This window comes from Aulonocara stuartgranti (assembly GCF_965226115.1).
Source record: "Aulonocara stuartgranti genome assembly, chromosome: 23".
Taxonomy (NCBI): Eukaryota; Metazoa; Chordata; class Actinopteri; order Cichliformes; family Cichlidae; genus Aulonocara; species Aulonocara stuartgranti.
The window spans coordinates 2651359-2665662 of NC_138958.1; the positions used below are offsets into that span (position 1 = coordinate 2651359).

At 40.9% G+C, this 14304-nt stretch overlaps 2 protein-coding genes and 1 long non-coding RNA gene across 3 annotated transcripts; 2 read left to right on the forward strand and 1 right to left on the reverse strand.

Moving 5' to 3' along the window:
* Positions 1-246: 246 nt before the first annotated feature.
* acot11b (acyl-CoA thioesterase 11b) lies at positions 247-8908 on the forward strand. The gene is made up of 16 exons (XM_082523687.1): positions 247-558; positions 1189-1387; positions 2448-2517; positions 2964-3024; positions 3119-3220; positions 3325-3460; positions 3540-3693; positions 4360-4479; positions 4623-4761; positions 4901-4956; positions 5968-6034; positions 6146-6229; positions 6485-6618; positions 7528-7659; positions 7826-7952; positions 8102-8908. Exons 2-16 carry the CDS (start codon positions 1198-1200, stop codon positions 8258-8260), a joined length of 1731 nt encoding a protein of 576 aa, XP_082379813.1. The 5' UTR covers positions 247-558; positions 1189-1197; the 3' UTR covers positions 8261-8908.
* On the reverse strand, positions 6472-10364 carry LOC309700239. Its single transcript, XR_014274608.1, has 3 exons — positions 10315-10364; positions 9436-9562; positions 6472-6583 (listed from the first exon to the last, which is right to left on the reverse strand). It is a non-coding gene; the product is annotated as an uncharacterized lncRNA (long non-coding RNA).
* A 61-nt stretch (positions 10365-10425) lies between these two features.
* Positions 10426-14164, forward strand: fpgt (fucose-1-phosphate guanylyltransferase). The gene is made up of 4 exons (XM_082523686.1): positions 10426-10536; positions 10624-10791; positions 11667-11759; positions 12160-14164. Exons 1-4 carry the CDS (start codon positions 10464-10466, stop codon positions 13566-13568), a joined length of 1743 nt encoding a protein of 580 aa, XP_082379812.1. The 5' UTR covers positions 10426-10463; the 3' UTR covers positions 13569-14164.
* Positions 14165-14304: the final 140 nt, after the last annotated feature.

The window sequence follows — 14304 nt, forward strand, 5'->3', positions numbered from 1 at the left end:
AAGGAAATGTATATTTTACCTTTCTAAAAATGTTTACACGTATTTTTAATCAGCCCACGAAAGGTTACCAGAACTCTTTAAAGCTTTATATTTATATGAATTCAGTCAAGTTAAAATAATAATGAAATATTGACACAACCATAAAATAGAATCGAATAAAGCTCGATTTTTTTAAAAAAAAGTATTCTCAAGTAGTCGGGATTTTTTTCTTTATTTTTTTCAGCTTCTTATAAAATGATATGTATTACGTTTTTATTGAATAACGGTTTGAATCTCCCAACTTAAAGACATTCACTCTAATTCCACCTTAAACACTAAACCCACTACGGGGGACGGTCTCTCTCCCTCTTTCTCCCTCCAGTGGCGAAACCTTTCACTAAACCTGTGTTGTGTGTGTTTATTCAGTTGCCGTGTTATTCAGGAATGGGTGAAATGAGAAGAGCCACCGCTTTGGGGTCGCTTTGTGCACTTTTTCTGTTGACTTTGTGTTTTGCACAAGACACTCTTTGGCACTAAACGGACTTTCTGTCGACGTCAGCTTCAGCAGGACGTTTTCAAGTGAGTAAGCAATTTTCAGTCGTTTGTTTACAACGTCATTAGCGCGAAATATTAAATTAAGTGAGACGCTCATTTCAAATGTTGTGTTACTTCTCTACAAATATATAAGTTACATTGATAACTTATAAGAGAGACAGGTGACTAAATGTTCACCCCACTGGAGCAGTAGCTGTGGGCAAACACTTCTGTCCCACCAAATACTTTCCATGAATGCCCCCTTTAGTGTAGTGGCATGCCCAGAAATAGTTTGCGTGATAGCGACTTTTAAAAAAAGACGAGTAAGCTCCATTTAGACTACATGTAAATTAGCATAGTTTTAAGAACACTTCCTAAAATGCCGCAGAGTTTTAATTTCATAAATATGCATTTCTGCTCCTGATCCCTGAGTAAGGGGTGAAAAAATGTTGAGCAACACAGAGGACAAACCTAGCTGCAGATTATTTAAAGCTTACAGTCTTATGCTGCAGTGCTGGACGAAATCAACCTGCAGTTTTCAGGTTTGGTTCTGGGCTTGTTGATTTCACAAATGTTTATAGAATATCGCATTTGTTCTGACTTGAATCAAATCCATTACGTCCGACACCAAATGTTCTGCTGTAACTTCTTTTTCTGTATTTCCTTTATGTGGAGTTGTAAGATATGACTTCAGAAAATAAAGATTCAGACACCATGCCGGACCCCCTGCTCATCCAGGAGAGTGGGGAAGTGTACAGAAACCCCACTGAAGTGCAGATGAGTCAGATCGTGCTGCCCTGTCATGCCAATCACTGTGGGGAGCTGAGTGTTGGACAGCTGCTGAAGTGGATGGACTCCACAGCCTGTTTATCTGGTAGGAAAGGATCAGGAAAACTCTCACATGTACAGTTTAATCGGAGATTCTCTTCTCCGATGCGCCTCATTCCAAATGGAGATTAAAGCTGCAAATAAAGGCTAAATGATTGCATTAAAATTCTTATGAGCTTTCTGTAACTCTGCTTCTGGCAAGTCGCTCATTAACTCAAACATTTGAATGCAACTGCAACCTTGAATACAGACCATGGTAGCACCATTAACCATCCACCATCATTTCAACTGAAATATTGTAGGTGGAAGTAATGGGCATGAGTTAGAGTCTGATCATTGAATTTTTTAAACGTGTTTGATGCTGTTTGTTTTGTAATCGCTGTCACACCCACTATAATCTTCAGTCATGTTACGTGAATGCTCATATCACAGTGCTGATTACCTTCACTTTATGGAGCACGGATATTTGCAAAAATACTCACAGGTTTCAGTGTATCACGAAAAATTGAAACTCGGGGACTCATGAATTCTGCTCTTACATAGAAGTCTGAGGGCCACTGCTGCAAAACGCTCTGTCACCCTTAGTGCTGCAGGCCCTTATCACGTGACCTCAGGGATCTGCTGGTGATGTATGGGTGTAAAAGCTCTGCTTGTCCATGCAGAGCTTTTACAGTCAAAACCAGATTGTTAAAGTGGACTCTGAAATTAGAAATGGTGTGACATGTTAGTACTTAGAAGACTTTGACGCTTTGCAGCAGCTTTCTGAACAGCCTGCAAATGTTCCAAGGAAGTTTTGTTAAAAAAAATTGACAAATTAATTACAATAATCCAGACGTGATGAGATAAAAGCCCGAATAACAATCTCCAGTCGTGCCAAATGTTTGATCTGGCAAAGTGTTTATGCCGGATGCCGTATGACGCTACCCCAAAGGGATCTGCACCTCTTTCCAGGATTGAACTAGGGAGCTTTTATTTGTTAGGAAAATGTGTAAACCACTACACTGTGGAGCCACTCAATAAGCCACTCTCCTTATAAAATTTAGTATTTTGCACATATGCTTTCTGCTGCACTGCTTAAGTTTTTTGTGTAATCTCTGATCTTCCAGCTGAGAGACATGCAGGTTGCTCCTGTATCACTGCATCGGTGGATGACATTCATTTTGAACACACCATAGGGTAAGGTATTAATCTTAGTACTGACTGCCAAGGTTTAATTCAAACTGAGTAATGACTGCAGAGACAACACGTTGCATGCAGTGCCAGGAGAGGAGAGAAAAAAGGGTCATTTTGGGATAAAGTGTCAACTTGAACTCAACTTTTAGTAAAGTTTGAAGGACAAATGCTACTAAACAAGAAAGACAGTTTTATGGTTACAAATCATTAGTTATGATATTCTCCATAAATCTTAATTTAATTTTTTTAATCGTTAAAAAAATAAGAGGTGACTCATGAAAATATAGTAAACATTTCTTTCCAATTGCAGATAGCAAGTGTCATGGCCAAACATGCCTTGCTGTTGACTGAAAATTATGTCTCATAGCATAAAGGTTTCAGAGTATGTGCAGTACAAATACTTCTCCTTGTTGATAGTAAAGAATGGCGTCTGTGTCTGTCTCCTCCAGGGTAGGAAAGGTTGTTAATATCATCGCAAAGGTCAACAGAGCCTTTACGTCCAGTATGGAGGTTAGCGGGTGGCACTCTGTGCTTTTGGGATATTTAAACTTTTTATTTTTTTAGGGAAGGAATATAATGACGTTAGTGATTTGTTTCATCTCAGGTGGGCATTTTAGTGACTTGCGAGGACCTTTACACTGACAGGCAGTGGAAGGTTTGCCACGCCTTTGCAACCTTTGTTGCCAGAAGGACAGAAGCTGGGAAGGTAAAGAGCGCAGATCAAAAAATGGGCAGAGGGGCATTTTAATAAATTTGATTTAACATCTCTGGCTTTTTTTTTTAAATTAGTTTTTTGTTATGTCCTCACAGGTACAGCTGAAGCAGGTGATTGCTCACACACAAATGGAGCAGATGGAGTACAGCCTGGCAGCAGAGCGGAGGAGGATGAGGCTCATCCACGCTGAGATTATCACAGACCTACTGAGCAGCAGCACAGCTCAGCTGGGTACAGACATAAGTCTTTATAGCACACGGCACTTTAAAAACAGATTCATTAAACGTCCTTGTTTTTGTGCACTCATCAGGAGAATGCCAGGAGTATCAGGACGCTGTGGCAGCTGAGCGGACACGTGTTGAGAGTGTAGAGCTGGTGCTTCCGCCCCATGCCAACCACCAAGTCAGCACTTTTGGGGGCCAGATTATGGCCTGGATGGAAAATGTGGCTACAATTGCAGCAAGGTATGCACAAAGCTTTTCTATTTGTATACATGTAATTTTTTTCAAACAGCAAAAACATTTGTTAGATTACTAAGAGTTGGATAAGAGCTACGCTCATTGGCCACTTTATTGAGAACACCTACTGTAAGAATGGTCCAAAAACAACAAGATATCACGTGAGCTTTAGTTCCCTGGATGAAAATCCACGGTTACTCTACCTGAGTGTTGATGCTGTGTGCCCATCTTCTGCTTACTGCTTTCAGCAGGATAACGTGGCACTGAGCATTACAGTGAGTTCACTGGACTCAAGTGGGATCCACAGTAACCAGATTTCAATCCAACAGAGCACCTTTGGGATGTGGTGAAAGGGTAGATTTGCATCATGGATGTGCAGATGCTATCATGTCAATATCGACCAAAATCTACAAAGTTTGAAGGCAGCTCTCAGGGCAAAAGGCAATCCAACCTGGTACAATGAAGGTGTACCTAACAAAGTGGCCAGTGAGTGTGTATTATTGTCATGTGTGTTTGGTGGAAGCTAGCGGCACTACCACACGTATCGATATTCTCATCTAATTGCTGGAAAAAAGGAGATTGAGTTTCCAAAAGAGAAACTGTTTACTTGTAATGAGGCCAAACAAACCCAATCAAAACACTGTTTTTCTTTTTCCTTATATTTCGATGCAGTCGCCTGTGTAACGCTCATCCAACCCTGAGGTCCATAGACATGTTCCATTTTCGTGGCCCGTCTCACATCGGCGACCGACTGGTACTGAAAGCTATTGTTAACAATGCCTTCAAGCACAGGTGAAGCGACACATTATGACAAATATTTCAGAAAATAAAACAATTCATTAAATATTTAACCTTCTAATTTGTGATTATAACACTTGGAGCGCTGTTTGCTGGATGCATATGTTTTCTTTAACCCACATTCCTGCGCACACTAGCATGGAGGTGGGAGTTTGTGCTGAGGCCTACCAGGGTGGAGAACCTCTGCGCCACATAAATAGTGCCTTTATGACCTTTGAGGTGCTGGACAGTGACAGGAAACCATGCACGCTGCCACGGATACGACCTGAGCCTGTGGTAAGTTATCCGAGTGACTTATTTCTATATTTTTAGAGGCCCTTAGATGAAGGGTGAACTGAAAATAAACTTTTTTTAACATAGTGTACACAGTATACATATTAAGAATTTCAGTCTTAGATCATCTCTTGTTTTACAGGATGGAAAAAGACGCTTTCAAGAAGCTATTGCCAGAAAGAAGATTCGCCTTGATAGGTAAATATCTTCTATCAGGAGGAGCTATTTTTGTGTCATCTTATTCTCTGTCATATTTGCGTTGGTAAAGTTATGGTTCCTCACATTTTGAAAAAGGCCAAAATGAGGCCGGTGTACGTGCAGATAATTTCAATGAGCCAAAATCTCAGGCTTTAGAGTACTTTAAAGACTCACATATTTTCAGTTTTTGTCAGCAAAGGAAGGCAGGTTTACTCTGAGCTCCGTTTGATGTCTCTGAGAGTAGATATCTCCAGAATCATCATTCCAGTCCACAGCTCTGCACATTGGATCGAAACCTTCAGTTTTTGAGGGCCAACGAATCAGATGCATGTTGGCTTAGCAGGAAGTGAGCTAAAATGGCTTGTTTTCAACTGAGGTGGCTGCACAAAGGCCCAGCACAGAATAACTACGAATGATTTTTGTACAATGCAAAGTTACCCTTCTACAGTAGAGTAGAACAGCTCCCTTTTAAAACAATTAGGGTTGTTTTCTGTTTATGTGTCAGAGTAACGATTGTTGTTTATTGCAGATTGTTTTGTTGACAGCGTACAGGTTAGGCTATTTAATGCTTTGCAATAAATAAATAACCAATATTTCTAAAAGAGTCACAATGAATCTATTCCCTTAGTAAATTAGTTAAATTACATTTTGAACCTTTTAAATCGTGTTTGTATGCAAACATGTTGTTAATCATGATGCATTATAAAGCAGTGGAACTGAAACGGTCTCATCACTGGATTTACTTTTTGGTCATATGACCGAATCCATTGTTTACAAGAGTTTGCAGGCGCTAATGACTTGGCAGACCAATGCATCACGGCTGAGCAGACTTTACCGCAGACTCGAGCAGGCATAATGAGTTCATTGTTCAACTCTAAACAGTGCAATCTTTATTCCTCTGTTTGATAACATGATGTGTTGGGTCATTGCTTGACTAAAAGTGCTTGTGTTTTTGGTCTTTCTGTAGTGCCCTGAGCTACAGAACATCATTGCTGTACTTCATGTTTACAGGAAATATATCATCTCCTGCAAGCAAACTGAAGTGCCCTTGTCTGTTCCCTGGGATCCAAGTAACCAGGTGTTTGTTTGGTTTTTTAAATTTTTATCTAATTTAATTTTTGTTTTGTTAACAGAGACACTCAGAGCTGGATAATGCTACTGTATACAAAGTAACGCTTTATATTTTCAGATGTACCTGAGCTACAACAATGTCTCAGCGCTGAAATTAATGGACAACAGGAACAACTGGGTGTTGGCTTCGGAGAAAAATAAGGTCACAAATGTTTGCATATCTGTTCAGGGTATAGCTCATTGGATTTTCCAGCATTTTGCACAGTTATAGTGAGGTGCTCAAAATATGGGTCATAGTGTTTTATGTAGATTCTTTAATATTGCAGAATAGGTCAAGAAAACTATGTTAGCATAAGTCATTCCAGGAGCATGTATAATCACCAGTTAGGTACCAGAAATTAATCCTATTTACAGACACTGAACCTGCCTCCTCTTTGTGGATGTCTTTAATTCATAGGTCAGATTGTACACACTGGAGGAAAACCAAATGCTGTGTTTCAAGGTGGAGATGAACGTCAGAGTCTCGGCAGAGCAGACGTTCCATCTACTGTCAGACCTGAGGAGGAGAATGGAGTGGGACCGGCATTATGAGTCAGTACTTAGACACATTTGGTATTTAGCAGCATCATCTGAGTTCAGATCCTTTTACTGAGGAGAAAAGTTACTGTCAGTTTAACTATAGAGTGTTAGATACCACAATGAGGTACTGAAAGCTTGTGCTCAGAACAATAAATGTTCTGAGAAACGACCCCCCCCCCCTCCATAACTCATAATGGTATAGTCCACTGACAATTCCCCAAGTAATTTATTTCACAAAAATGAACTGAAGCCAAAGGATGTGTGAAACATTTTTCTTTACTTCTACCACTTGACAGAAAAACACATTTTGTGTGATTGGACCACTCAAGGCTGATATGGTTTTTGGGACAGCCACATCTTGTAATGAGTGTTTCTGGAGACAGGAGGTCTGTGCAAAGTGGAAATTATTATAAATCACCAAATTTAACTAGTTTCCAGCAGGTTTGGTTTGATATTTATTTCTGACAGAATTTTCTGATTTCACATCCTCCGCTGACAGGTACTCGGTTGCCACCTCTGCCACGCTATTTAAATAAATCTTGGAAATCCCCCTGACCAGGAGGGTAATGTTAGATACAGTATTATTCCCATATATTTCCAGCACATAGGCAGTGTGGCTGTATGGAAGATAATCGTAGTTTATTGGACAGACTGTTTAATGCATTGCTAATGCATCTTTTAAACAAATACAGTAAACAACGTGGCTGACAGACTGTTACGTTTACATGTAATCTCTCAATGTCGTTCCATTATGGGGCAAAAACACATGCAGCTCTTTATTGCAGTAGAATGAAAACGAACCCACTTATATTCACTGGATATTCAAAATAAACTCAGTGACATAACCGGATTGTTTAATGTGACATAATGCTCAATAATCTAAAAGCTCTAAACATCCACATCACTGGGTTTCAACTGCAGAGAGTGTGAGGTGATCAACCAGGCAGATGAGGAGGACACCATCTATCGCGTAGCTACACCCTCTGTCACTAAAGGGGGAAAGGGGAAGGACTTCATCTTGCTGGCATCTAGACGGAAGCCCTGTGATTCCAGGTGTGTTGATATGACCTTGCTTGCGTCACGTGATAATTTCGCACAAAACTCTGTGTGGGTTAAAATGTCTTGATGCTCAATCATCCAGGTGAGGAAATCCCACTCCCTGCTTCATGTTTGCATTTTCATAAGTTCTCATGACGCTCTCTGCCTTTGTCCATCTCAGAGATCCGTATCTGATCGCTCTACGTTCAGTCACTTTGCCCACTCACCCGCCCACGGAAGAGTACACGAGGGGAGAGGTGCTCTGTGCTGGCTTCACAATCTGGGAAGAGTCCAGTTCTGTTACCAAGGTTAGCCAAATGAGAGGGGCACAAACACAACCTGTAGTTGCTGGGCTGCATTTTTATGCTGTAGCTTTAAACAAGTCACCGCTCCAAAACTAAAGCAAAAAATGGAAAGGGTTAATTATCAGTCACACGCTGTGATTGCTGTGTTTCAGATCACCTACTACAACCAGGCCACACCAGGTGTCCTCCCCTACATTTCCACAGACATTGCGGGCCTCTCCTCAAGCTTTTACAGCGCCTTTTCGGCCTGCAGCCAATTCCTGCTGGCCAACAAGGATAGCTTGGCTGCTCTGCCGCCCTCTGTGCTGTGACACCAGTATTACCACAGTCTACTGAGACAAGAAGAATCAGGAGGAAAGAACAGGATCAGCCCTCTTTGTTCGTCCCATTTCTTGTAAAGGTGCTCACAAAAGCCAGTAAAGTCCAACGTTAACTTTGAAACGCTGGGATTATAAAAGGCATTGGATTTGTAGAAGCTTCTACTTGTTTGCACCAGTAATAATGGTGCAGTAACGGTACACTATATTTTCAATGTTGGATTTGAATCCTCTTAGAGCCTAAACCTTCTGTGCAATATTAATTTATAGATTAATGGATCTGTTTTTGGTACGTAGTTTTAAATATTTAACAGAATCTCATTGTTTATCTTTAGACAGCCATGTTTTTATTGGCACTGCCAGTTGTTACGAAAAAAAGAAAAATTGAAATGTTCAGTTTTCTTTGTGTATTTTGTATCACCTCGAATAAAGTCTGAACTGTTGATTAAACATATTAGCTGCATTCGATTGATGCAGCTAATATGTACATTTCATGTGTAATGATGCTGTATATTTTTTCTAGTCCACAATGTATAGTTTTGCACAAATGTAATTGAACTGATTGTATCATATGTGGACGCTTGATGGTCAAAAATCTTAAATCATGATTGAACTGAAACAATAAACTTAAAATTGTGCTTATTTGAACTATTTTATTGTTGCTCACTTCCCACTGGATTCTTGACCATTCTTAAATGAACAGAAAGAAAATCAGAGGAAACAATAACTCACAGTATTCCACTGTAAGCTTCTAGTGTTGTAACAGCTGCACGAGGCCAGCAAAGTAGAATAAAAAGGCGTCTGTGAACAATCTGATCTGGCAGGAGTCGGTTATGCTGTTTTCCAGGTATTTTGCTTGAGGCACAATCATTCAGTTATGCTCATGCTAAATAAAGGGTTGAACACAAGGATAAAAAAAAGACAATCTGCATATAAAAGGGTGTAGTCTGAACTGTAGAATTTCAGCAAATTTGAACTGTAACAGACTCAAACAAGACTGAATTTCAGTAAAACAAATGATGCAAAGATTCCTGGATTATTATCTTATTACAGCTCAAAACTATCTGCTCTGCAGGGCACTGAAACTTGACATTTGATGTCCTTGTTTCAGATTGGGGAGATACCAGCATTGTTGCTGTGTAACAGTAGAAATGCAGCATAGCTCTAACCTGTATCCGGAGCCTTTATGCCTCCATCAGCTCCTCACACATCACTTGGAGCAAGCATGGATCCTCTGGATGAATCTCTTCTCCTACAGACTGGCGTAACAACATGTTGGATCTCATGTCAGCGTTTCTGGATGAAGGATGTGAAGTTTCCTGAGTGCACAGTATTCAACCAAAGCATCTCCTCAGATCACTGAGGAGTTGCTGTTACGATTATACATACAGATATATCCATAGTATATGTTCCTTTTTATTATAATTATTTTTGCTATTAATTAATCTATAATTTTGTAGAGTAATATGTAGCAGTAATCTTTGTTTATCTTTTAAGAGACCATGATAATCGGTCCTTTAGTTTTCCTTTAGCCTAATGCCAAGGCCTTTTTTGCCAACCAGTCTAAATTTACACTTATGTTATCTTGGAGATACAGGACTCCATTTGTTTAATGTTAAAGCAACTCAGCAGGAATGCAGCTTGTAGGGTCAGTGTTCAGGGCAGCAGGCTATCACTCAGGCCAGAAATAGGTGCTTAGTATCGATCCTGGTACTGTTGTGATTTTGAGTGAGTAGAAACAACTGAAAACAACTTAATGTAAACGGTGTGTTCCTGCGTTGAGTCTGACAGTGAAAGGTAAAAAGAAAGTAAGTAACTCTCCCGCTCCAGCTCTTATAACCAAGTGTAAACAGTTGGGGCGAGAATTAGCATAAACCACTACAACTTCCAAGCTAACAAGACGTATCTGTTCACGCTAGCATTAGCAGTGCCTATACACATACGCGGCACTCGAGTACGACATATTCACAGCATCTAGTAAAGACAGGCGTAATGATGACAACAATGAACTAAAACACACGCTCGTTGAATGGATTTACTGTACTTACTCGAGGGCTCCGACTTCCTCCTCCCATTGGATAGCGCAACGAGCCATGTGACCAAACCCGGAAGTAAGAGACTGTCATTCCGTGGTGGAATATATATGAGAAATACTTCATTCTAGTTTCTATATTTAATTTGTATCAGAAACGAAAGTATGAGCCACGACTGTACAAGGAGGCTTCAAACTGCTACAAGAAAAAAACTCAGAAAGTTTAACTCTCTGCGTGGTGAGATTAAATGTCAATGATCTGACTCAATGTGCCTTGAAGTTTAGTCAAAGTAGCTATGAATGTTTTTTTCCTGTTTACCTGAAGGTCGAGAGGTGCAGCCTGGTGAGTTTTGGGATGTAGTGGTTGTGACTGCTGTGGACGGGAGTCAGAGAAAAGCGTATGAGCTGCAAATCAGCGAGAAAGTTGACAGAAAAGAGCTTCCTGTTGGAGTTCACTACAAAGTCTTCTCAGATCCTCCTGGACCGAAAATAGGTGAGCTAGTACTACCTTATCATCATCATCATCATCATCATCAGTATCAGTAGTAGTAGTTAACGAAATGCATCACCTTTTTTACTGCATGGATAGAGCCTTATAAATAGCATGTCACATATACACATCAGTGACTGTACAGATTAAACATTTTACAGTTTTACAACTGTTTACGTTCACTGCCGCCATCTTGGATTGTTAACTCGGTGCAGGGCAGTCTGGAGACAAATATGTGCCAATACTGGGTCACACTTATGGGGCCTCCCAGTGGCACCTGGAAATCAGCAGTAGGTGACAATCATCATCCCATGTACCAGAAATTTTAATTGGTTGCTCAGCGCATGATGTTAGCGTGACATATAGTTAGTGGGTATTCTACATCAGCGGTCCCCAACCATTTTTGTGCCACGGACCAGTTTATGTCCTACAATATTTTCACGGACCAGCCTTTAAGGTGCTGATAAATGCAACAAAATAAAACCAGTGCAAAAAAAAAGATTTATTCATAACACACAAAATAATGATAAAAACCCTGAAAACCATAAATTTCGCACCCGAGCCTCAACTCTCGCGGCCCGGTGCCAAACGACTCACGGACCGGTACCAGTCCATGGACCAGGGATTGGGGACCGCTGATCTACATCACGACCTAGTGGGCATAAGCGTTCAGAAGCTAAATGACACAACACCTAGTTAGCATCCACATGACCATGTGACACTGCTCAGTCACGGCAGACCAGAGCTTTAACTCAGCTTGAACGCAGCATGGCTCAGGATGCTTGGACGTGCGCTAGGGTACAAGGGCCCTCTTATTACTGCTTGCAGCTTTAGTTATTATTATTATTGTTGTTATTATTACTCCTTGTCTTTTCAAGGGAATGGGGGCTCCACTCTGTACGCACTGCAGCAACTAAATGACATTTATGGAAAGTCTCTGGGCAGACTGAGAGTAATCCTGATTCATGCAGGTATTTCTTATTTTTCATTCTTAAATGTGAAAAATGATCTCCTCCTCCTCCTCCTCCTTCTTCTTCTTCTTTGTCTTCTTTTGGCTTCTCACTTTACATTTTCAGTATGGTTCTACTTGTTTACTCCAGTATGAGCTTCAGTAACTGTCAGCATATTTCACTTCTACACAAAATCCAAAACACAGAATGGCAATATTACCAAGTCACCTAATAAAATATCTGTTATGCATTTCCACCCATATTTATGATTATATGAGTTTGAAGTTAGGGCCTTCAAATGAAAGTGTTTGGTCTGATTGTTCCACTGTAAATTACAGTAATGCTCACGTATTTTATAAAATGCAACATACTTTATTTAATTAATTCTCAATCTCACCTTTAAATCGCCTCCTTCTTCCAGGGGGGTTCAGTCAGCGTTTGCCCAGTGCCAGCGCTCTGGGAAAGATCTTCATGGCTGTGCCTTTGGGTGACCCCATCTTTCAGATGCTGGAGCTCAAACTAGCCATGTATGTGGATTTCCCATCACAAATGAAGCCTGGTGTTTTAGTGACCTGTGCAGATGACATAGAGCTCTACAGTATAGCAGAGGAGGAGAGTGTTAAGTTTGATAAACCTGGCTTTACAGCTTTAGCCCACCCCTCCCTGCTCTCAGTAGGAACCACCCACGGTGTTTTTGTGTTGGATCCACAAGAAAAATCTTCGTACTCAGAAATGGAGAATGCTTCCTGCCTGCACTTCCTGCACAAGCCAAGCATTGATAAGATGCGAGGAAGTGGAGCTGTGTGTAAGCAGCAGAGTGGATTGTTTACTGATTCTGAGTTTATCTACACAGACAGTACCTATTATGTGGACTTTGATACTGCAAAGTCTCTTCTTAATGTGCTGACAGAGTTGGGGCCATTGAGCTGTGAGATAGATGCATACGGGGACTTTCTTCAAGCACTGGGCTCTAAGGCCACAATAGAATACACCAACAACACTGCTAATGTCACCAAAGAGGAGAGCAGTCTGGTGGAAATCCGCCAGAAGATCTTCCACCTTCTGAAAGGGACTCCTCTGAATGTCATTCTTCTCAACAACTCCAAGTTTTATCACATTGGAACCACCTCAGAATACCTCTTTCACCTCACTGAGCACACAGCTCTGAGGGACGAGCTGGGTCTCCTGTCGTCTGCCTTCAGTGTGCCCGTGAATGAAAACCCTGAGGGCTCCTCTGGCTGCTGCATTATGTACAGTGTCCTCAATGCGAGTTGCTCTGTGGGTGCTGGATCAGTGGTGGAGTACTCCAGACTGGGAGCAGGAGTGTCTGTGGGTAAAGGCTCCATCATCAGCAGCTGCTGGGTCAGTCCAGGCCTGTCAGTGCCCGATGAAGCCTTCATGCACTCCCTTTGTGTGAACCACCACGACCAAACCAGCTTTGTTACTGTCTTCTTTGGGATTAATGACAATCTCAAGTACACTGTGGGCACTCCTGCATATATGGAAGAGCTAAAGTTTTTTGGGTTCACCCTGGAAAAGTGTCTGTCCATGTGGGGGATGGAGAAGGAAGTCCTGAGGTTCTCTGGTGATGCATCCAACTGTAATTTGTGGAACGCGTGTTTGTTTCCAGTTTGCTCTGACCAGCAAAGCTCTTTCTTAACATCTCTCAACATGCTGCAGGCCATCCAGAGTGCTTCTACAAGCCCCCTACCCAAAGACACAAAGCTAATGTCGATGCAGGAGTGTTTACAATCTAAGAACCTGGAGGAGATGTTGGAGCTCAGGAAGGGACTATATAAGGACATCATAAAGGGGAGATTGAGCAGCTAAAATGACGATGTTTATGCATATTTAGTTCATATGTAAAGTTTAATTATGTCTGTATGAGTTTGGGTGATGATTCAATGGTTAATTGTTTTGTTTTTGTTGTTTGTTTAAACAATCTGCAATACAAGCTTTTTATAAACATGGGGAGGGGTCCATCCAATTTAATTTGGTAAAACTTTACTTTTTTTTCCTTCCCCCCTCTGGACAATACCAATATCACCTGAACTTTTACCCCTTGCGAGCCTACCAGGAACGATCCTTGAAGCTCTTTTCTGAACTGAACAATTTCTGTCATATTTCAGGCCTATAGAACAAAATAACTGTGTTTGCATCAGAAGTTCATGAAGGTCATCTCTACCCATGCATCTACCCTTGGGAAAAAGACAGAATGTCTTCTAATGGTCATCAAACCACATCTTTATTGATATATAACCAGGTGTCAAAACTGTTCATTAGAGGTACAGGGAGGGTTGTCTTTATGAGGAAAAGGGTTAGAAGGACACGATCAGGACAGTAAAACCAAAGGCGAACTTCAGCCTTCTGTAAAAATGGATTAAAATGAGACAAATGTGAAATAAAGGACAAAAACAAACCTGAAAGAGTGCTGTTGCTTTTCTCTCAGTTCAAAGGTGTCTGATTATTCTCTTTTGACCTCTGGCATCAAAGAGGCATTTTCACCCAGAGAACTGCAGCTTACTGTTTCTCATTCAGACCATTCTCTGTTAATCACAGAGATGGT